The sequence below is a fragment of the Lodderomyces beijingensis genome (genome assembly GCF_963989305.1).
Source record: "Lodderomyces beijingensis strain CBS 14171 genome assembly, chromosome: 6".
Lineage (NCBI taxonomy): Eukaryota > Fungi > Ascomycota > Pichiomycetes > Serinales > Debaryomycetaceae > Lodderomyces > Lodderomyces beijingensis.
In genome coordinates this window covers 733,575-756,379 of record NC_089975.1, presented here as the reverse complement: position 1 = coordinate 756,379, position 22,805 = coordinate 733,575, and the positions used below count along the sequence as shown (strand labels likewise).

General features: G+C 44.9%; 11 protein-coding genes across 11 annotated transcripts; 4 read left to right on the top strand and 7 right to left on the bottom strand. All coding sequences in view use genetic code 12, as the record gives it.

Moving 5' to 3' along the window:
- Positions 1-895: 895 nt before the first annotated feature.
- Positions 896-1,756, bottom strand: LODBEIA_P50430 (uncharacterized protein; the record flags this gene model as incomplete). The annotated part of the gene is made up of 1 exon (XM_066975332.1): positions 896-1,756. The coding sequence occupies one exon, from the start codon at positions 1,754-1,756 to the stop codon at positions 896-898; it is 861 nt and encodes a 286-aa protein (XP_066831981.1).
- Positions 1,757-1,956: 200 nt separating this feature from the next.
- Positions 1,957-2,286, top strand: LODBEIA_P50420 (uncharacterized protein; the record flags this gene model as incomplete). The annotated part of the gene is made up of 1 exon (XM_066975331.1): positions 1,957-2,286. The coding sequence occupies one exon, from the start codon at positions 1,957-1,959 to the stop codon at positions 2,284-2,286; it is 330 nt and encodes a 109-aa protein (XP_066831980.1).
- A 99-nt stretch (positions 2,287-2,385) lies between these two features.
- LODBEIA_P50410 (uncharacterized protein) lies at positions 2,386-5,235 on the bottom strand (the record flags this gene model as incomplete). The annotated part of the gene is made up of 1 exon (XM_066975330.1): positions 2,386-5,235. The coding sequence occupies one exon, from the start codon at positions 5,233-5,235 to the stop codon at positions 2,386-2,388; it is 2,850 nt and encodes a 949-aa protein (XP_066831979.1).
- Positions 5,236-5,318: 83 nt separating this feature from the next.
- On the top strand, positions 5,319-6,233 carry LODBEIA_P50400 (uncharacterized protein; the record flags this gene model as incomplete). The annotated part of the gene is made up of 1 exon (XM_066975329.1): positions 5,319-6,233. One exon carries the CDS (start codon positions 5,319-5,321, stop codon positions 6,231-6,233), a length of 915 nt encoding a protein of 304 aa, XP_066831978.1.
- A 3-nt stretch (positions 6,234-6,236) lies between these two features.
- On the bottom strand, positions 6,237-6,878 carry LODBEIA_P50390 (uncharacterized protein; the record flags this gene model as incomplete). Its single annotated transcript, XM_066975327.1, has 1 exon — positions 6,237-6,878. The coding sequence occupies one exon, from the start codon at positions 6,876-6,878 to the stop codon at positions 6,237-6,239; it is 642 nt and encodes a 213-aa protein (XP_066831977.1).
- A 535-nt stretch (positions 6,879-7,413) lies between these two features.
- Positions 7,414-10,059, top strand: LODBEIA_P50380 (uncharacterized protein; the record flags this gene model as incomplete). Its single annotated transcript, XM_066975326.1, has 1 exon — positions 7,414-10,059. The coding sequence occupies one exon, from the start codon at positions 7,414-7,416 to the stop codon at positions 10,057-10,059; it is 2,646 nt and encodes an 881-aa protein (XP_066831976.1).
- A 574-nt stretch (positions 10,060-10,633) lies between these two features.
- Positions 10,634-11,602, top strand: LODBEIA_P50370 (uncharacterized protein; the record flags this gene model as incomplete). The annotated part of the gene is made up of 1 exon (XM_066975325.1): positions 10,634-11,602. The coding sequence occupies one exon, from the start codon at positions 10,634-10,636 to the stop codon at positions 11,600-11,602; it is 969 nt and encodes a 322-aa protein (XP_066831975.1).
- Positions 11,603-11,882: 280 nt separating this feature from the next.
- On the bottom strand, positions 11,883-15,458 carry LODBEIA_P50360 (uncharacterized protein; the record flags this gene model as incomplete). Its single annotated transcript, XM_066975324.1, has 1 exon — positions 11,883-15,458. One exon carries the CDS (start codon positions 15,456-15,458, stop codon positions 11,883-11,885), a length of 3,576 nt encoding a protein of 1,191 aa, XP_066831974.1.
- Positions 15,459-17,125: 1,667 nt separating this feature from the next.
- On the bottom strand, positions 17,126-19,336 carry LODBEIA_P50350 (uncharacterized protein; the record flags this gene model as incomplete). The annotated part of the gene is made up of 1 exon (XM_066975323.1): positions 17,126-19,336. One exon carries the CDS (start codon positions 19,334-19,336, stop codon positions 17,126-17,128), a length of 2,211 nt encoding a protein of 736 aa, XP_066831973.1.
- Positions 19,337-19,966: 630 nt separating this feature from the next.
- LODBEIA_P50340 (uncharacterized protein) lies at positions 19,967-21,217 on the bottom strand (the record flags this gene model as incomplete). The annotated part of the gene is made up of 1 exon (XM_066975322.1): positions 19,967-21,217. The coding sequence occupies one exon, from the start codon at positions 21,215-21,217 to the stop codon at positions 19,967-19,969; it is 1,251 nt and encodes a 416-aa protein (XP_066831972.1).
- Positions 21,218-21,687: 470 nt separating this feature from the next.
- LODBEIA_P50330 (uncharacterized protein) lies at positions 21,688-22,563 on the bottom strand (the record flags this gene model as incomplete). The annotated part of the gene is made up of 1 exon (XM_066975321.1): positions 21,688-22,563. One exon carries the CDS (start codon positions 22,561-22,563, stop codon positions 21,688-21,690), a length of 876 nt encoding a protein of 291 aa, XP_066831971.1.
- Positions 22,564-22,805: the final 242 nt, after the last annotated feature.

Genomic DNA, 22,805 nt, shown 5'->3' with positions numbered 1-22,805 from the left:
GATTAAATGGTGGCTTATCGGATCTAATCTTATCTGATCAAATATGTTTTTTTTTTTTTTTTTGGCGGGCCACTCTACTGGTTGTCTGCTTCTCATACCACCAAAGAGCCTAGTCGTACTGCTTCTGCTACAAGTGCCCATGTGACGTAGAGGTCTGACATTCTCAAGAGTTGCCGTTGGTTGGCTAAATGGATAGCCCCGGCTGGTATAAAATGTTCTTGATCGATCGACCGTCTTTCCATCCCCCCCCCCTCCCATTTAATTCATCGGTTATGAACCTGCCTTGCGTTCCGTGCTGCTGCCGTCTCGACTTGTCCCCCATTAGCTAGTTGAAATGCAAGCGTGTTTGCATCCCCTTGGAAAAATCTGCAAATGGACCATGAAAAACAGTCTTTTCATTTTTTCAACCACACGTTGCCAAAAAAATGGAAAAAGCTATGGATCATTCAGATTGAATTCTACACTGACGGGTAAGACCTACAACCAAAAAAAAAAAACAAATTTGGTTGGAAAATAGCAAAGATTGGGACGGGGTTCCAACTGCTAGCTGGCAATTTTGGCGCCGTTTGGATTGCAAACGCAACCCTGTCCACAGTCCCCAATCTTTCAAAAGACTCTAGTCTATTTTACAGATCCCGTAGCTTCCACAACTCAATTCCCGATGTTCGAACTCTGGCTTCCGCACTCGAGCCAATGCTCTTTCTGTAATCTATCCACAACTAATTCAACAAGATTTGAAACTTGAGAGTCGGCTATAATTACAAAGTGCTTGAACCGTTTTTTTCTCTTTCTCTTTGTCTCATTCCTATCACTAACATTAAACTAACACTATTTACACGTAAAAGTATGGTCCCCACCAACCACGGGGGGTGCTCCAAGTCTCACCCATTATATACTAGGTAATTGAAACCTTGACTTCGGCACTTCCAACAGGAGCAGCAGCAGCAGGCACAGCAGCCAACTCGCCTTCAGAATAGGCAGCCTTGAAGAAGGAATAATGCAAAACGATGTCATCGATGTTCCTCATGCCGGGGTCCTTGGCGAAATCGGGATCGATAAAGAAGAAAACGGGCATATCGACTTCTTCACCGGCGCTCAACCGCTGTTCCTCAAAGCAGAAACACTGAATCTTGTTGAAATACGCCGCGGCATTCTCAGGGGTGATCGAGTAGGTCGCCATACCAATAATATCTTCTTTGCTCATGTTTTTAGCGCGATAAAACGCCAAGGCAGTCTCACCCGGCACCACGTAGACCTCGCGTTGCAACGGAGTGAATTTCCAGGGCAAGATACCTGAGGACTGACATGTGAATTGCACCCGGATCCGCTTGTTTGTATCCACCGGGATAAGCTTATCGGGAGTGAACTTTGAGCTGTCCGTTATGGGTATGCCTCCCCAGCCGGTACGTTGGCATATGGCTCTATATATGGGCACTGCTGAGAACGCCAATGCCAAAAACACAATCCCGAGCGAGGCTGCGTAGTATGTGGCGGTTCTGTTTCTATATCGTTGTCGTTCTTCGCGGGCCTTGACTAGTTTGTCTACTCTCGCACGTTCGTGAGCTAGTTTGAGTTCTTCATGCAGTGGTGGTTGCCCCTGGTGTTGCAGTAATGTGCTTGATCTGTGTAGTTGACGAGTTCCGACACCACCACAACAGCGTAAACCGGCAATGGAAACGCGAGAAAGGACAAGTATGTTCGGCTTGAGCGCACAACGGCTCGCTAATAGCGACCAACGAGACGTTAGTTGTATCATCTGTTAGAGTGCTGAAGACTGATGTTTGCTCAGAAAATGTCCTTGCATCTCCAGTGCTGGAAAATTTAAAACAACGAGAAAAAAAATTGGTATCGAATGTTTCAACAGGTGAGAATATCAGGGAATCAAGGGAACCAAGAGGAAACACACCAACAATAAAAGAAAGAAAAACCAAAAAGAACACACTAATTAACACAGATATGCATTCATTCCGACTCCAGAGACAGTCGGTCAAAAACCAGATTTGGCATAGACGATACCGTAGCATAAACGTTCACAATCCGAGCCTGCCGCCTTTTTCCAAGCCCAAGATCTCGCAGTTTGGACATGCCATCTTCAACACATTGACCATCTCGCTAACTACATATTTGCTACTCAACACGATATGGACGAATTTAGAGTACTATGAAGTTGAGAACGACCTCAAGTTGCAGTCGCAGGAGATAGAAAGCCAAATACAAGCCATTGTCGATGAAAAGAATAACGAAATCCAAAAGCAAAGAAAAGGATGGTTCAGCTTTTGGAAGTAATAAATTTTGTTCTTTTTTTCTTTTTTTTTTTTTCTTTGGTTTGTTTGGGAGGCGGGGATTAAGTAAAGGAAGGAAATGAAGCAAATAATGAAAGTATATCTATCGAGAGGTATTGGCCAACTTGAATCTATCAGCAATAGATGCAAATTTAGAGCTTGTCGGGGTGCTCTGCAAACTTTCGTTGGAATTATTGGCTTCTTCATACTGCTTACTGGGCAAGGTGTTGGTGTTGGTGTTGGTGTTGGCGTCTTCATGCTGCTTACCTTGTAAAATGTGGGCAAAGTTTGATCCAGATATAGACTGCGAGATGGACTTGATGGTGCCGCTTCGTTGAAACTGCAGCTGGTGCGCAATTTGTGGTGAGGTCGCAAGAGAGCCAGCTCCGTGCATTTTTTTGATGTATTTCATTCCATCTTCAAACTTGACGCTGTTGTAGTGTCTCGTTCGGAAAGAAGAATTGGTTGCATATTCGTCGTAGTTGTTAGACTTTAATAGATCGACAGTTTGTCTCAATTCTGTAAATGTAGATTCGATCGAGACGGCCCCTTGCGTAGAGTCCTGATCCTCGGCGGTTGCTGTTGAGTTTAACTTTTTGATGGACTTTTCCAAGTGCTGTATATCGAGATCAAAGTTGTCAATGAAAACCTCGTTGTACTGGTCGGCGTTTTTCAAAACGGCCAAAAAATGCTGCGAGACAAAATCATAGCTCCGGAATAAGCCAAGCGTTCTCAACAGGGACGGGAAATTCTCAAAGATGGACGTGAACAAATTCTCCAAGAATAGCGCGAAATCCTTGACTGCAAAATTGGCCTCAGTGTTTCTTTCCACCGGTAAGTAGTCGTTGTACTCAACAATACTCAACAATTGGGTAATCTTTGAATCAATCATCTTGTAAACTGTGTCCTCCGAAAATTTCTTGAGTCGGACAAACGTGCCCACAGCAACCAAAGTGAACGCATCGTTGGTGTCAATGTTGTGTATCCCCATCCCGGTTTCCCTTCGCAACCGCTCGTTCAAAAACACCCCAATCTTGTACAAACTTAGAGTGTAGTATTCCAAGTTTACAAAGCTCTGAGCAATGATTTCCTTGTTATCGGCGTTTCTGGTGATGAAATCCTCAATCTCCCATGCGATACCGACTCCTTTCCTGTCGCTCAAAAATGCCTCGACGATGTCATTCAATATAATGTTGTTGATTTCATTGACTTCGTAATTGTAAAACTCTCTGATAAAGTCCAAAACCAGCTTGATCATGCTGCGCACAAATATACAAAACTTGACAAAATCTTCGCTAAAGGGGAAATTCACTGGGAACAGCTTCACGTTTGCTCTCACAAATGGCGCATTCTGGTCGTAAAAAATATGCTTCATCACCCCTTCATACTCCTCTTGGTCGCTCTTGAATGCTTGGTTATGCTCCGATTGCAAGGACTCAACAAACTTTTTCTTAAAAGATTGAACAATGAGCGGAGCAAAGTTGTTTCTGAAAATCACCATCATCACCTCGTAGATCTCGGTAACGTCGTACCCGTTGGAGTCCATGATTTGCATAAAGTCCCCCAAGATATTCTTGAATTGACTCAACTCGCGAACATCATAAAAATCGCTCTCTTCAATAGTTTGCAAAAGTCTCGGCTTCAATTTCGAAACATACGATAACCACAACTCCTCAGATTGGACGTTTGCTCGCAACTGAAATTTGGTGACAAGGTTCAATTGCTTATCCATCACGAAAAAAGCAGCCATTTTTTTCAAATAAGGCTCCAATTGGTCAAGCTTGAACCCTTGCTCTTTGGTATTGGTGGCCACTGACGTCAAGGGGTAAATAATTCTGCTGTATTTCTTCATCCACTCCTTGTGGTAGGCGGCACTCAAGTTCTCCAGCTCGTGCAAGGTGCGATAAACCAATATCGCATCATACACGCTGCTCAAGGGGATCTTCAAAGTCTCGTCTTCAAACACGTTGTAGTATGAGCTGGGGTCTCTCAAACTCGACTCAACAGGGGAATTCAACTTGTACGGGGCATAAGTAGGGTTTTGCGCTTTGCACTCGGCCCACTTGTCCTGCAAGTCATACAAATTGTCGTATAGTGCATCGCCGATTGTGGGCAACTTCCGCTCCAAATTCAACGATAGCCATTTGATCAAATTTTCAAACGAGTCGTCCTTGATCATTTGGGTCAAATGCGGGATGGAGTCGACAATCTTCTTGGCAAAGCTAAACTCATTGACTTTTTGAATGTGGATGTTTGTCAATTCGTCGGTTAACTTCAAAGCCAGAAAGTACTTTGTTTGCTTGATTAGCTCCAAGATCCGGTTCATGAGCTCTAGCACCTGGATGCACTCGGTGAGCACAACTTGCGCCTCGCTGATTCGACTGCACACCTCCTTGTACTTGACGTAATTTTTCTTTTTCGTCATTAGCTCAATAGACGACTTGGACAAGTTCTGAGTCACGGAAAGAAACTGTCGCTTCAACAGGTCGGCCTCGGTGTGGATGCTGGCAATAGTATTCATGCACTGGTTAATTTCGTCCATGGAATTCATCGAGACCTCGTTCAATTCCTCGTCTTTGGCCCTTACAATGTCGTTGAGCTTAGTTATCAACGCACTAAGACCGTTCCGCCTCACCGCGTCCTTGATAACGGGAGCAAGGTTCTCTAGATAGTCATCAGAGTCCAACGAGCTTTGGAAGAGCTCCTCGTCCCGCAATAGTAGATTTTCCAATTGTAGAGTGTCCCCCTTTGTTGACTTTTCCACATTTTTCAGGCTAGCCTCACCATTTGCTTTTTTGCCATGACCGTTGGGAGCAGATCCATTCGGAGCTGTCGTTGCCGTTGTTGCTATTGTTGAGGCCATATCCCTTTGCAGTTGAAGGGGGGAGCCAGTGTCGGATGTGAATCTGTCGTTTTTAACTAAACACGCTTGGTTTTCACTGGCGGCTCCCATTTATTAACACCTTTTATTTTCTCTCTTTTTGGTTTTGATTTTTTTGTAGGTAGTAACGGCAATTTCGGTCTTGGTGTTTGAGAATGATACCAAACCACATTTTGATAATTGGATCACCTACAAGTGGCAAGCTCCGGGTAGCTGACGTGATTCTGCGAGATGAAGGAAAAGAAGAAAGAGAAGAAGAAGACGTGTTAGGCCATAGAGATCTGGGTCTGGGTCTGGGTGCCTCCCACGAGGGGATGATTTGGAGAACATCTCTCTGCACAAAGCACTTTTCATTGCGGCTTCATATTTTCATAGACGAAGTTCCAAGCCGTCTGCTAGGGAGTCTCACTGGGGAGGAGAAACTTGAGGAGTTGCGGAAATGGGAGTGTGAGTTCAGTAGCGACGAAATGGAGGAGCTACGAGAAGTGTTGGATGGAATATTCTTCGCTCTCAATATGACGGCGGATAGCATGGACCTTATCGCCAAAGAGCTCGAAATACTCCAGCAGCTAAGGAGCAAGCTCGATGGTGAGGAAAATCAGTGGCCGGGATTCTTTGCTGTTGTTGGTTCGGTTCCCTTGGGGTCGCAGGTAGATGAGAAAGACGTGGAGGGTATTGAGGATTTGGTGATATCGCATGGGATGGAATTCATCAACTTGGAAAAGTCTGGCTACAATGAGTACAGGGAAACTCAAGGTCGGGACCGAATAGTTGAGTTATTGGAAAGCCATGAATGGTCAAATTTGGACAATGTCAAGCCTACGTCTGGGCCCGGCTACCATGAGAGAAAGACGGAGAAATTAAAGGCCACTATGGAGAAGCCTCTCCTCTTGAAGAAGGATAGCGATGGTGGTGGTGATGATGACGACAAGGATGACGATAAGGATGACCCTTTAAATGACTTGTTTTCAAAATTGGCAGTTTATAGAGAACGAGCTCTGGGGATGATGCCCGAGCAGAAGGAGAAATATGCCAATGATATTGTAAAGGAGTTTATAGACTATATATAAGATCTACAATTTGGAACTATCCAACGAATACTCAACGTTGTAGCCGGGCTCAAAGTAGCATTCTTGACAATCTTCGTCGGCAACACCATTTTCATGGATAAACACAGCAAAGTCCAAATGCGGTATGGTTTCATCCACAACAACCATGGGCGCGTGCCAGGTTCCGGCACCGTATGTCACAGATTGGTTCCCCTTGCATAGAAAGGCCCTGATCCGACTTGGATCGGGCAATTTCTCGGGTGTCGCCTCGTCGGTCTGAGCAACAATCACCAAGAATGACTTTTTGCGGAGATCTTGGCCCATGGGCAAGAAAGTCTGGGTTGTAAAAGGATGTCTCTCAAGCACTTTGCAAAGGTAAACCGATCTCAGGCCTCCGTGCTTTATCAAATGCGAGGGAGCTTTGCATCTGAAGATGTTCCAGTTGGCAGTTTCTTTCTTGCCGCTGGGAGCATTTGAGTAGTTGTTGCTCACAGGGGCAACTTTGTGAAGCTTTGTAGCTGTTCCGTAGTTCGCCAGCGATGACTCGGCACCGTGGAGCTGATGGTCTGCGCTGATTACTCCACCGTAAGGAGCAAACGCCTCGGGCGTTAAGGGCTCAGCAACAATATGTGGTCTCTTGCCCAATTCAAAAGTCTTTAAAACCATCACTTGTTTCTTTATTATCACGAGCACAAGTCTAAGGAATGAACTCGCAACTCCGACTTCAAAGATGACTCTCAGGCACACTCACTCACTCACTCACTCACTCACTTGACACATTTATACAAAAGAAAATAGAAGAGAAAACGGGCCTTTTGCCATCGACGATGGAGGTTGATAGATATCGCAGTAGACCGAGCCTAGCCGAGCCTAGCCGAGCCGTAAACTAGTAGAATAGAAAATCACGTGACACGGCGTTTAAACTCCGGCGCAAATATCATCCCTATTTTGTTGCTACCAACGAGAGGGAGAGATCATTCCAAAAACTGAAGCACCTGTTTAATTTCAAAAATTTAACCAAGTTGCCACTTGATAAACAACCCTTCTATCCCCCAGCACCGTCTTACTAATAACTCACGGACAGTGCCTTTTATCCTTTGTTTTTTTTGTTAACTCAATAAATCTTGTCTTGTCAGGTTACAAGAGAAGTTTGCATAGAAGACACTTTTGAAAAGGTGGCACTAGCAACATCACACAACAGATGAGTAGCCGTGAGTCGGATCTGCGCCACTCCTCGTCGGATGAGGAGGATACCAGGACCTTGATCGAGAACTACCAGCCTTCGGAACCAGTGCAGTTGGTCTACGCTCCCGGAGAAAGTCATTTGAGCCACGATGGGTCTACCTTGGTCAACGGCAGCCACGAAGGCAGCAGCAGCAGCAGCAGTCGAAGTGACTCCAAGAACGGGTTGTCGTTAAAACATCGCCAGCACCTCAATACTTCGCTACAGCAGCTCCGGTATAACGAGAACAAGATGTCGTTGGACAGATGCATAAACCAAACCATCGAGTTGATTTACGAGCTACTGGCGGAAAACAAGGAACGGCCGGTTTTCTACCCTACGGAAATCGAAGATGACCGCAAGATATTGCTCAACAGTGCCAAGGCGCATTTGGCACTTGTTAGACAAAACAGCAGCATCAAGCTGTTGAGCAAGCAGAAGATTAAAGAAGAGACCATGGAAAAGGACCTTCCCGAATTCAAAATCTTGAAAATCAACATTCGAGGTAGCCACGGAGATGATGATTTGACGTCAAATTTGGACAAGAAATCCATTGCAAGTTTGTTGGAAAAAAAATTGCATCTGCAAATCAAGTATCTCTACAACTTGAAAGAACGTGTGGATGACACCAGCTCAAAGGTGTTTGTCACGGGTGACTTGAATGCCGGAAAATCCACGTTTTGCAATGCGTTGTTGAGAAGAAAAATATTGCCCGAGGACCAGCAACCATGCACTTCTGTCTTTTGCGAAGTCATTGACGCCCAGTCGGAGAACGGCGGTATTGAAGAAGTGCATGCCGTGCCTATTGAAAAGGAGTACAACAAAAGGGACGAAACGACATTTGAAATACATCCCATCAAGAAGCTAGAGGACCTTGTATACGACTGCGACAAGTTTAAACTATTGAAGGTGTATGTGCTAGATAATCGTTCCTTTCAAGAGAGCCTTCTACATAATGGGGTCATTGACATCAAGTTGATTGATGCTCCCGGTCTCAACATGGACTCGTTCCTGACGACACAGGTGTTTTCTCGCCAAGAGGAGATTGATTTGGTGGTGTTTGTTGTCAGCGCGGAAAACCACTTTACATTATCGGCGAAAGAGTTCATCGCCACCGCGGCAAACGAAAAGCGATATGTGTTTATTGTGGTGAACAAGTTTGACGGCATCAAGGACAAGGAGAAGTGTAAACGGAGAATCTTGGACCAGATCAAAAACTTGTCTCCTGACACTCACAAGAACGCAGAAGAGTTTGTACATTTTGTGAGCTCAGGGGAGATTTCCAAGCGCGATCATGGTAATGGTGGAGGTGACGGTGGAGGTGACGATGGCGGTGACGGTGGAGACGACGGTGATAACAACAACAATGGCCGACCGGAGCATCCGGACTTTGATCTCCTCGAAGCTTCTTTAAGGAAATTTGTACTTGAGAAGCGATCAATTTCCAAGCTTCTTCCCGCAAAAAGCTACCTTTTAAACTTGTTCCAAGATTTGCAAACCTTGTCGGAGATCAACGAAAGAATCTACAATGACGAGAAGCGCGAAAAGCAGCAAGAACTCACAAACCAAGTTGCACCTGAGGTGAACAAAATCGTCTACAAGTCACACAAGATTGCCGACACCATAAATGCCCTCATTGAAGCCACTTGCACCGCTGTCTACAACCGCAGTGTGGAGGAAATATCCACAGTCATTAACAACTTGGGAGATAAACCGGTTGTCCAATACGGCGGGTTGCAATTCTTGTTTGAATACGCAAACGAGTCTCAATTGGCCATGATCGATGTCATTGGAGATGCCGTTTTCCAATGCGAAGATGCCGCTAGGCAAATGACCCAGGATAGAGTCGAGGAGATTATCAACGTGGGCAAAAATAACTTGAATGAGGGATTCCTCAGCGACAAAAAGTTCAACCCGGAATTGATGTTTACCAGAGCAAAAGATGATATTGGGAAAAACGTTGAAAACACCATTGACATCTATGACTTTTTTGACCCTTCGTTTGAATCGTTTTTGGTCTTTGTTGGTGTACCTAAACAATACGTTAGTGCCACAGCTCGCCAAATCTCCTATTTCAACCCCGTTTCCGTGATAACGTCGGCGCCATCAAATGCCTTGGAGTTGAAAAACTCACTAACCACGCAATTGACTTTGAGCACATTATACTCGTCGGGTAAAATCTTGACAACGGGAGCTTTGATCGGCAAGGCGTATCATTGGAGCCATTACGTGTCAACAAGCATGATCAGAAAGATTGCCGTCCCCGTCTTGATTGGTGCTTCTGGTCTTGCAATATACTACCTCATCAGTGACATTCCCAACGCATTACCAAGAAAACAAGCAAAGAAGATCAAGAAACAGATCGAGCAGATGAATTACGTGCACAATAACTCGAATCGTCTAGCCAGTGAGTGTCGCCAAGTGTTGAATTTTCCATCTCGACAGGTGATGAACAATTTCCAAACTAGCATTGACAAGAGGATCTTGCAGAAGGAGAAGCTCGAGTCGTACATTAAGGATGCAGAACTCAGCTCGGGGTTCTTCAAGCAGTTGTTGAAAAAGATTAACCATCAACGGAAAGTTTTGAAAGAGATTGATTTGGAAAGTGTGATTTCTGTTGATTAGACACCGTCGCCAAAATAAAAAAAGAAAAAACACAACAAAATTGCAAAATTGTTCCGGAGAGACATTATATAAAGTGGTTGAAAATGTTAAGCGTATGCATGTATATAGGCATTAATAAAGGAGAGAAAAAAAAAAGGAAACCAATCTTCTTCCTTTCTTTCAATTCACACATACCTCTGGCAAGTCAAGAGAGTCAGGAACTTGGTTTGCAAAAAGGCAAGTTGGTGTTTCTACGAGTGGTTTCTACGTAGATGTGTATGTGGCTCGCTACACTGGTGATATCAACACCTTTTGGACCATTGTACACGACCTATAAATTGTTGAAACTTAACGAGGGCGAGAGAAATTGGTCACCACATTCATTATAGACCTTGAAAGGAAGATAGACAGAAAGAGGCAAGAGGGCACACAAGCAAGCTAGCAAGCCAGTCCCCCCGAGTCATCATTTCATCATTTCCATCGTTGATCTAAAAAGAAAAATTGCATAGGAGAAATTTTTTGGGAACTAAACCAACTGCATTTATCATCATCACCAGTCAACTTTCCTAGCTTGAAATTTTATCAAAAATACGCAATGTCAAATGCTGAAGCAAGTAAATTGTACGAGACGATAGTGGAGGATGTGATATCGGATTCACGACAAGATTTTGAGAATATGGGGATAGATGAATCAACGCTTCAGGAGTTGCGTAAGATATGGTGTGAGAAGTTGAGCCAGTCTAAAGTTTGTAAATTTTCCTGGGATGACAATGATGATGATGAAGAGCCAGAGTATAGTGCTGAACTACAATTGCAACCACAACCACTAGCAAATTCGAATTCGAAACCGGTAGCGGATCTTTCCGCTTTGCAGCAAAATAACGGCAACGTGGTGGCTCCACTGGTTGGAGTCACGGAGACGGTAGCCGTCAAGAACGAGAACAATGGCGGTGCAGCTGAACCTGACCCATTGAGTTACAACAACAACCTCGGAATCGAGATACCTTCAATCGCCACAACAACGACAACAAAGCAAGAACCAGAAAACGACAACAACAACCAAGACCAAGACGAAAACGGAGAGAAGGAAATAGAAGGAGATATCAATCTGACCCAGCTGAATTCCGTCGACGGGTTGCTTCTCCCGAAAATCAACCAAACGGACGGCACATTTGAGCTCACCATCCACTCAAACTCATCTGACGCCCTCGCCATAATGGACCAAGTGCGCCATCACAAGATGAAAACCCAAGCGAGGCGAAGGACCCTATATCAAGTTGACGGTGCGCTAGATGACGACGACGACGATGATGACGACGACGATGACGATGACGCTGATATCTTTAACGATTCAGATGATATCAACTCCGATTTGGATGACGATTTGGAGAGCGAGAAGAGCGACGATGAAGACGGCGACCAAGAAGGGCAAATCATGTTGTGCTTATATGATAAAGTGCAGAGAATTAAAAATAAGTGGAAACTGAATTTGAAGGAGGGGATTGCTAATATCGATGGCAAGGATTATGTATTTCATAAAGCTACGGGAGAGTGTGAGTGGTAGGTCGGTTGGTTTGTCTGGGATAAAAATGTGTATCATTAATGTATTAAAAAAAAAAAGAACGTCATAAACAAATGAAAAAAAAAAATTGAAAAATATTTATAAATGTGATGTTCTCTCCAAAAATGTGAATTGAAGCGTTTGATGTTGTTGATGATGTTGTTGATGATGGTGCTGATGATGAGTTGAACTTTACTGAAATTTACAATTTGTTTAAAAGCAGCAGCAGAGCCGTATTCTTCTCTTTCTTAATTTAAAAAAAAAAATTATTAAAATTAAAAATTTAAAATTTTGGAATGTTCAAATCCAAAACTTCCCTATTTGCATCTGATATGGGCTTGCCATTTTCAAAAATGCATTCAAAATCAATCAATATTGTGCTCAATACCTCGGAACTCAAGTTGAGCGTAGGAACAAAGACAATGCACAAGTTTCTCAAATTCATTCTATTGATTTGATTTTGAGATATAATGAGTCTCAAAAACTTGAATATCACATAACATAAATCGTAATGAATCCGGTCCATTTTGTTGGGGTTATTGATATATTCTTTAAACATAAGTGCAATCTGAGACGGGGGCACACTAGTCGAGTGTTTAAGGATTATGGAGTTTAGATTATTGTAGGCCTCAGAGCCCAAAATCGGACTGGGCAATTCTCGTAAATACATCTTGAACAATCCTGCCACGGTGTGGATATCTGGCTTTAAAGGCGATTTGAACAAATCAATGTCGTACTGACTATTGAATGCCTCTTTAAGTTGACGGATCGTCGATGCTGAGCCACTCAATCTGAAGATCCCCTCTTCAAACACAGCGCCGGTTTTGTTCAAGTAATCAAGACACCGGAAACAGATACTGGGGATTTGGCGGCCCATAAAGTCGTGGTTCGAGAGTTCATAAGCAACTTCGACTTCCCTGCGAAAGATTGACTTTGTGACCTCGTCTCCAAGATTCATGTTGTCCAAATACTGTTGCATTGAGTTGGTAGTGTCTTGGCTCTGCAATCCTCCGGACAGAGGTCCATTCTGTATATGCAGGGGTGGTACTGCTGCTAGTGATGCTAGTGCTGCCGCTGATGGTGGTGGAACTCCTGCTGCTGCTGCTGCTGCTGCTCCGGGTGTTGAAGGTGGATACGGATCATCGGCAACGGAAAACGATCTGTTTTTAAAGGGAAAAATGCTTCTCTTGCGCACTTTCTTTGTCAGATCATCAACCAGAATAACAGTTTGAGACGAAACCTGGTCTAAATTATTGCCGTTGCTGCTGCCGCCATAGGCACTCGAAAACACCGTCAGTGCGTCGTTGCCATTGCTATAACTGTCATACAGAAATTTCTTGTCTTCCAAAGATGTGCTTCCATCTCTTGACGTGTTGTAGTTCACTGGAGATGTTTCACTGGAACGTGGAGAAGGTTCAGTAAACTCAATGAGAGCAGTGACCCAATCGTCACGCTCTTCATCGGTCTCTGCGCAAAAGAAATGCTTGCTCGAAGTCGTGTGTAGTTTGGAGGACTTTTGCGATTCCATGATCAAAAAGGCATGTCGGTATCCCTTGTCGTCGGCAACAGAGTCAGATGCTTGGCGTCCAATTTGTGCATTGACTAACGGAATGGCTTCTTGCATGGGCCCACCTGGGTAAGGGTAAATTTCTAAATTGTGGTTTTCAATTTGGCACCATCTCACTTTCCAACTGTTGCCCAACCCTTTGTATCTTCTAACCAAGTATCCTTCCTTGCGTGATCCACTTTTGAAATCATCGAGTGGGTTAACGAAATCTAAAGAAAGAAATTGGCATATTTTGTACAAGACAATTTGCGGAATATGCGGCATCAAAAATATCGAGTTGAAGTAATTCTGAAGAATCGATCGTCTATTTTCGATTTTGCTCGGCACCGTTGAGAAAAAGCTCGTTCTATCAGGGAGGTTAGCCAAGCCGAAATACTCCACGAGTGCTCTGATTTCTCCGTCAAACTCGCATAGCTGAGAATGCGTCTTTCTAATCTTCCACATTTCTTTATTGGTTTCTCGGTCATTGATTGTGATGGTGAGGTTAGGATCATCGATTTTTCTCACAGACGCGGCTTGGTGTGTTACGGTATTGATGTGGATCGTACTGACAACCTTGATGAAAATCGTGTGGAATTCGTCTGGCTTGATGAACAAAGACGACTCGTCCATGTCCATCTTGGGAGTGCTCAAAACACTAAAGCTGGTTCCCGATGCCAGTGGACTTGTAACTGAAACATGTCTCACTGGTGTTTGGTGCAGCCTCGATGAGTTCAGGTGCTGTCTTTGGGCTTCGTAAGCGGGGGCCAATCTTCTAGACGAAGTGCTGCTAATAGTACGTTGTAGATCACCACCATTAACATCCTCGTTTGCCTGCGTCCCTTGCGTCGCTTGTGTCAGGGGTAGAGATTGAGATTGAGATTGAGGTAGAAATGGAGGAGGACCCAGTTGGTAAAATGATTCTTCTTCAAATTTGGATCTTGGCGATTCAAATTGATCGAATTTTGGATCATTCAAGTCATCAGGAGTCATCGGCAAGTCCTTATTTGGAGTGGCTGTGCCAAAGTTTGAAGCCAGTTGAGTCTGCGGAGTAGTCACTGCCGACTTGGATCCGTTGCGTTCCCCCAATGCCAATTTCAAAGATGTGGGAGGTGCCAAATCCGTCATACTGCCGTTACCGTGGGATAGTTTCTGTTGCAAAGAGGGAGGCTTGATTCTGGATGATTTGTAAGTTGCACCAAGGTTGCTGGTGCTTTTACTAGTGAGATAGCCGTTCAAGTTCGCCGATATCGAAATGTCGGAGCGCAATTTCAACGATTCCAAAGTCCGGTTGAAATGGTGATCTATGCTCTCCTCTTTGGCTGAGTCGATTGACTCCACTGTAGTTAAAGTGTTTTCAATTGCTGGAGGTTTGAGAAGATCCAGAATTATGTTGATGTCTCTGGTGGAGGTGGTGTTGGTGTTGGTGTTGGTGTTGCTGCTGCTGCTCAAAGAGTCAAACAGGGTTTCCGCTTGTTTTGGGATTTTTTCAGTTTGTTCAGAATCGGTTTTATCTGCTTTTTCCCTGGCTATTGATGGAGAAAATGGATTGTTGTTATGGGACGAAAGATTGCTTGAATTTGATTTTGAAGTGACAAGTTGAGCTGGTGCAGTTGCTGTTGCACTTGCAGGCACATTTGAAGTTGTAGTTGCGCTTGCAGATGAAATCCACGAGGATCGCCCATCATTCGATGGATCTGACGCGTCCTGATGTCTTCGAGACGATCTCACTGGTATTTCATGAACAGGTAAAGCCTCTGTGGTTTCTTGCAAGATGGCCGATTGTGCTAGCAGCAGCAGCAGCAATGTGTTGCGCGATTGCTTCTGTTCTAGTTCCAAACGTTGCAATTGTTGTGTGGGAGATGGGATTTCCTCTTCTCTCGTTGGCGAATACGAGGTTTTCGGGGTGGATATGCGGGTGATGATGTCTCCAGCGGGGGAACCCGTGGCGTGCAACGGAGGCGAGGGTGGGCTCTTTGAAGGTTGAAGTGGAACATGTGGAGCGTTACCATCGCTTGGCTTTGGTACACGTTGCAGAGGCATGAGATTTTTCCGTCTAGGCGAAGCTGCCAAAGTGTCAAACTGGTGCTGTAGTTTGTCGATAATCTTCTTTTGCGACTGGACCAAGCTCTGCAATTCCTTGTTTTCAAACAAGAGCTGGCTGATGTATTCGCTATCGGACAATTTCGAGCGATCGAACCTCGCATCTGACGGAGGAAAGTCATTGGCAACAGCTGCTGTCTCAAACTGTCTAGAAGGGCCGCTGGTCATTGCATCGATGGGAGAGTTCGATAGTTTCTCAGCAACATCCATGGTCTAGCCTGTAAAACGTGGACGTGTACGTGGATGTGTTTGACCTAATGAAGCGGGTATGGTGCGGTTAAAGAAGAAAAAAAGCAGCAAAATGCGAGCAAAACCAGCAGCAAGATAAATAACGATGAGTCCAGTAATTGGTGGGGGAAAGGTGGAAAAGTAGCAAAAAAATGTGCAGTACTAGCCGGGTGGTGCTATAGTAAAAAAAGAAAAAAAACGAAACTCGTCAGAACCGAGTGTAGCCTGTGTAGAAGACGGTTGGATTAGTGAAAGACGGTGGATGGTGGATGGTGGATGGTGGATGGTGTTGTAAAAACGAAATTAGCACCATGATAATATTATTCGTTAGCACTTGTACCAGACAGTATGTCATGAGAGTTAAATTACCGCTATGGGCCTAAAGCGAACCCACAGCGAACAAGTGTCGTGTCTCGTTTGGCAAAAAAAAGTCAGTGTCGTGTTTTTTTTTTTCTGTCATTTTTTGTTTTCTGGCGCGACAATCACCAGCCAACGACAACCAGCTAATCTCGCCAGACGTGTGTTTGTTGGTGGCAAACCACTCCAAGTCAAACAATAACCAACCAAGTCTTTTTCTTGTTTAACACTCGATGCCGCTGTTCTCTCCCTGTCTTATTCTCATTTCCACACATCGACGACGCGTTTGGCTCTGCAGCAGATGATACTCCCTCCTGCTCCTCTTACCCTGCTGCTACAATCACACACTATCGCCACTTTTCACGTAAGCATATAATAAATACTCAAGAGAAAGAGACAAAAAAAAAGGAATAGGGTCACCCAATAATTTCCTTAATCTCATCATCAATCTTTATGCTCTTCATTGCATCGTATCTCAAAAACATCTAGTCATCTTGTCATTACATCTCATGCTCGAATCTGTCTGTCTTGACGATGAACCGTTTCTTCTGCTCCCCTGGCTCGAAAATAAATTTGAAAAAAAAAAAAATCGTCCCCGTCGTGATAAGACATTCATTAGAGAATTTTTAGGCTCGTAACCACCTGCCAAATGGGGGAGATAAGGAGGGAGGAGGGTAGGCTGGAAACAGGGCTGACTTGGTCGTGGTTATATACGCGGCTGTCTCTTGATGCACTACTCTCTGCTGCCGACACTAGTCCTGTCCCCCCATGGACGTTCCCGGTATGGGGGTAGCACAAGAGTCTCGTTGACAGTAAACTTGGGGTTTGAACTATAGGGTGGTCTCTCTGGAAAGGAAAGAACGTGAAACCCTGACAATGCCGTTTCGTTTAAGGAACCATGAGGATGGGGAGGGGGCACGTGATGCTTCGTGTGTGAAATTGGGAAAAAAAAAAACAAAGGAAAGGAACCTACATTTGAGACAAGGTAAAAGAGCTTGGGAACGCGTCTCTTTCCCATACGCTTAGTTCAGACGTCGAGCCATTGAAGGGTTCTTCCCCCCCCCCCCCCCCCCCGTTCATGTGAACTCCATATGTCTGAATCAAGCTCTGGAAAACCCACGCTCAAGCAAGGATTGGTTTCTTTTGCCTCCCGTTTTGTTGCCGCCGGTTTTTTTTTTTTTTCTTAATGAATTTCTATATTGATGCAAATACTCTCTATAAACAGATTCGCCACTTGGTTGTAGTGATTGTAGTGGTTGTCTCCCCCCCCCACTATCAGTTCAACCTGGGTGTCAAACACGTTTATAATACGATCTAGTATGTCTAATTTTTTCAACCTTTTCATCGTTACCACCACCGCTACTGCCAACTGAATCTTTTTTGACCTTGGGACTCTCGATAATCCCAACGCCGCCGTCGTTATCCATCAACCCCTTGATCATCCTATTGACCACTTTCGCTTGTTCCTCGTTCAGCTGCAGATCTCGGTAGATATGATTAGCAGGCAAAATGGCATTGGGCATCATGCTTCTCCCCAATTTAATAACCTCGTTAGCCCATATCGTGATGTCGCTTTTGGGCTGCTTGTAAGGCACCCAGTTTTTCTTGCACCCTTTAACTAGCTCCTTAACAACTTGTTCTGAGCCCCAAGTATGGTTCCATTGCAAATCGTCGTCATTGTTAAGACCTATCAAATGCGAAAAGATCCCCGTTGACAACGCACCGTCCGAATATCCCCCTTCAAGAAACGAAATCACCTTGCCGTTAGTTTGCAATTTGGCAAGTTTGACCACGTCGCGAGTGAATGACGCGTAAAATGACGTGGGCACGTTGATTCCGTGTCTTTGCATCTGGGGGTTTTCATACTCCGAGGCATCGAATCCGGCTGAGATGGCTATAAGCGGAGTGAATGGCGGTGGCGGTGTCGGTTTTTCGAGTTTCTGCGCATCGGCGCCGCTCAAGTTGGGTCTCGACATTAGCTTGGTGTATTTGCCGAGCTCAGCTTGATACGCCTGGATTTCTTGCTCGTATTGCTTTTTCGAGTTGTTGAGAAACTGGTTGGCGCGGTTGAGAATGGCCACGTATTTCGTCAGGTAATGCTTATAAAACTCTTCCTCGTTGGCCCACGGCTGTAAATGCACGTTCCAGATGTTCAAGTCGTGGTCCATTATACAAGTCGAGCTGTTTTTAATGTTTTCCTTTGTCGCGTACCCGAGCTCAGTCGGGTAGGATTTGACATCGTGTAACGAAAAGTATCCAACTTTAGGATAGGTGGCAAATCGCTTGCCGTAGTCGTCGCGTGGGTTGAGTTTAGGATCAATGATCTCGTCTTCTTCTTGCTGTCCATAATCTCCCGTGAATCCGGCTCTCTCCCAACATATATCCTGCGAGCCGTCTCCATGGTGCAAATCAATGTCCAAAATCACCGCGTGAGTGACGCCATACTTTTCAAATGCATATTCTATCCCAATCTGGACATTATTGAGTAGGCAAAACCCACTCGGCAAGCACGCGTGGCTATGGTGCCCCGGAGGCCGTATCACAACAAAAGCCAAATTGTGGTTCTTTTTCCCCAGATCAGCAACTCCACTTGGCGAAAGTGAACTGCGCGGTGAACTCGGCTTGAAAAGTTTATCCACTGCGGTTTCAATTGTCCCTATGACGCCCTCAATGGCATTGATCGTCTTGGGCGTTAAATAAATATCCCCCGAGTTCCAATCCTGGGGAACTTCCAACTCGTCCTTATTCAACTTGTCTTGACTTTCCAAACATAGCTCAAACAATTTCTTGGGCCAGTTGCGTCCGTGGATCTTTCTCACGTGCGAGGCAAACACCGAGGACCGTTTGGTCGAATTTATCAATTTGTAATAAAAAGGGTACATTGTGATGGCGGCTGCAACCCCGATACAGCAAGCTAACAATCGTTGAGGCCGTTCAAAGATGGTAGCGAGATACGATTTGGTGACCCATTTTCGGCCAAACGCGTGCTCGGGACTATACGGCGACAACACAATCAAGGTCTTGTCTGCGTCAAATTGGAACCGCGGCGACTCCTTGTTGATGTGCGGGTTAGATTCAATAAAGTCACTAAACGTATGCTGGTACTTGAGCAATTTTTCATCCACTAAAGGACTCGGCTTGAGAATCTCATAGTACTTCAGGTCCACCGTCTGCAGACTGTAGTTATGCTCTTCAAACCCGGGCGATCCCACTTTCTTGTAGGCTTGGATTGTCGGGAGCAAGCTGTACCTCCTGCGAGCTTTAAACTTGGGGATCTGCTCCGACTCTTGTTCCTGTTCCTCAAGCTCTTCAACGTCGACAATGCTGGATAAATCATGGGTATAGTTGACTGTAGCGTTGGGGAGCACAGTGTGGTCAATTGAAATGTCGTTTTCTTCATACTCCGTGGTGCTGGGTCTTATCGAAAGCGTTGTCTCAAAGGCTTCAATGAGAGAATCTTCACTATCATTATTGTGCTTGGTTAAGTGCTCTCTTCTACCCATTGATCAATGGATTGAAGTTGAAAAAATTAAAAAAAAAAACAAAAAAAAAAGGTTGACGAAATTTCTGTTTGCTTTTTTCGAAAAAGATCAACGTTCCAATTTTCTTGCTCTGTATGCGACGTAAACCCAAATCTCTTTATAGGAAAAGACGGACGGCGGGGTGTAGTTGTGGGTGTGGGAAACAGCAGTAGGCGTGTTTGGCCCCTGCAATCTGGCACTATTTTAACATGTTTACTTTTTTTTTTTTTTTTCAGGAAGCGCTCACGCATGTTTTTTGTTAGAGGCGATATTTTCCCACTTCGTACGACCGAGACACGGAAGGGGGGGGGGGGGGTAGGAGTGGCTTGAACAATGATGTTGTTTTAATTGGTCTCTCCATCTTTCTACCAGAGCTTGGTCTGGACGGGGGTTCCTACAAGCTTCGACGCTTTTTTTGATTTTTTTGCTCACGTTGGACTCACTCTTTTATTTGAGGATAACAAAAGAAGACAAGGCCAATCATTTCACAACCATGAGATGTTTTTTTTTTTTAGGTGCAAATAGTCGCGTCTTTGACAAAGTTTCATCGTTGCTATTCCCGCTCTATAAATATATGGCAATCCTCCGGTGTCGGGTAGGGTGGCCTCTTGTTCAAGATCTTTGAAAGATGGTGGGTGTGGGTCTGACCTCCACGCCCAATCTTGGAGTTTCGCCAACGTTGTGTCTTCTTTTCTTCAACACGTTTTCGATAAATGCTTCGCCCGCTTTGTATGAAGAGCGAACAAGCGGACCGCTGGCAACATACAAGAACCCCATCTCAAGAGCAACATCTCTCCACGAGTCAAACTTCTCCGGCGTCACGTATTCAACAACTTTCATGTGTCTCTTGGTTGGCCTCATGTACTGGCCAAACGTAACCACGTCGCAACCAACTTCGCGCAAGTCGCGAAGCGTTGCCAAAATTTGGTCATCCGACTCTCCAAATCCAAGCATAAGGGACGTCTTGGTGATCAACGATGGTTTAGCCTCCTTTGCCGTTTTCAAAACAGCAAGCGATTGCCTATAAGTTGCCCTTCTATCTCTGATGTGCGGAGTCAATGCTTCAACGGTTTCCAAATTGTGGGCATAAACATCCAACCCCGATGTCGCCAACACTTTCACCATTTCCAAGTCGCCGCGGAAATCGCCGCCTAGAACTTCAACCAAAATCTGGGGCGCCTTCTGTTTAATCTTTTGCACGGTTTCTCTCAAATGGTGAGCACCGCCATCGACTAAATCATCGCGATCCACCGTGGTCAACACCACGTATCCCAATCCCCATCGACTTATAGCCTCGGCGGTATTTTCAGGCTCCATGGGGTCGGGCTTAGCTGGGGTTCTGTTGGTTTTGACGGAACAGAATCTGCAGCCTCGAGTACAAGTATCGCCCAACAACATAATTGTCGCAGTGGCTTCGCTCTTTTTACCGCCCCAGCATTCGCCGATATTGGGGCATTTGGCCTCTTCGCACACAGTGGAGAGTTTGAGGTCGCGTACATCCTTTTTCACGTTGTGGAACGACTTGCCCTTGGGGATGGGCACTTTTAACCAACTAGGAAGCTTTGCATTGGGGTCTTTGCGTGCAAGCTCGAGTGGGTCTTCGAGCAAATCTTTCGCTTTACCACTGACAAAGTCATCGAATGAAGGGCCTTTGTTCAACTCGTCCGTGAAAAAGGTTCTTTTTCGTCTATGCTTGGTTATGGTTGATTCCGTTGCTTTTGCTGTGGCGCCGGTGGTGGTGACTGTTGCTGAGGATGAAATGGAAACTGTGGAAGATGCTGCTGAAAGGGTGGAGTCTGTGGCTAGTGATCGAAACGAGACGCCTAGACTCAGACTCTTTTTTATTAGACTTCGAGCAATCATGGACGTGTGGGGAGCCGTATGGGGGGAGCCGTATGCGAGGGTTTATCCGTTGTTGTCGAAGTTGAATGAGATTGGGTTGCAAGATATTGCAAGATATATGTTGGTCTTGATATCGGGAAGATGTGTGCCTTGTTGCACTGTGGGATATATGCAGGATGTGAAAGAGAGAAAAAAAAAAAAAGAAGTCAAAATTTGTGGAACGAGGATAAATTTTATTGACTGCGTTTCTGATAACCCAGACCTTCCAATTTTGATCTTCAACACCATCAAAAAGTCTATCAAGGAACAAGGATTATTACATATATTGCGTTTATATCTCTATACATCTAATACTTGTCAAAAAGAAAAAAAAAAAAAAACAATTTACATGTCTGTTTCAACTCCTCTTCAGCTCCTCTTCAGCTCCTCTTCAGCTCCTTTGTAGTCATATCCTCTGTTTCTTCTCCTCCTCCTCCTTCTTCTTTTCCTCCCTAGAGTAATCGATGTACTTTGTCATCCTTGAATTGATCCAAGTCATTTAAGTTATTCCACCATTTCATCAAAAAAGTCTGACAAATCAATTTGAACCATGGCGTAAACACCAACTTGTCATCCTTGAACATTTCTTGCAATTCCTCGGCGCTGACGTATTTAAAGTCCTTAACTTCATTGTAGTTTGCATCTATTGTTATATCGTCTTTGGTTTTTAGTATCAAAATGTAATCGATTTCGTGCTCGCCCCATTTGCTGGTTGAGTCGTCGCCGCTAGCAGATTTATAGTGGATACGAGTGAGATAGGTAAAGTTTTCAATGGGGATATCTTCAATCTTGATGCCCAACTCGTGGTCCAATTTTCTCTGCGCGGCAATCTTGGCGCCTTCAACAGCCACTTCGAGGGAATTGACGTCTTTGGCGCCAGACTTGACATTGACGCCGAGTTCCGAGGGCACGCAGAGCGGGTGGGAGCAGCATGTGTTGGTCCACATCTGAGGAAAGGTGATTTTTTCGTCAGCTCGCTGCTGCAACAACAACTCGCCACGTTCGTTAAAGAGAAACACGGAAAAGGCCCTGTGCAATAAGCCCTGGTTGATATTATCCATAATGTGGCACAACTTCTTGGTTCCTGCGCCCAAGGGCTTGTCGTTGTAGTCGAGCACAATGCACAACTCTTCCATTAGCCTAATCTGCTCTTCATCGTGGCCATTGAACAAATCCTGGTCTTCCCGGGAGCTCGACATGGACGAAGTGTCGGAGCCTGCTGATCTAGGGATGCCCGAGATCATCTTGAGCGGGGTGATGTCGGGCCATTTCTGCAAAATCGTCTCTGGCGTGAGGCTGGCAACTAAACTAGCATATGCTGATGTCATGACGGTTGGAATTAGCCAAGTTTCTTGTCTTTGTTTTTTTTTTTATATGAATTAGACTTGATGGGCCAAAACTGGGTGTGAGCGTCGCAAGAGTGTGGCTAGCTAACGATGAATAGATTGAAAAGCCCCAGGATGTGGGAGGAGGAGGGGGGATGGAAGTTCTCCTAGTGATACTTGGTGTACACGCGTAGGAGCGGCTATACGATGGAAAAAGAGTATGTTTATCAGAAGAAACGGTTTTG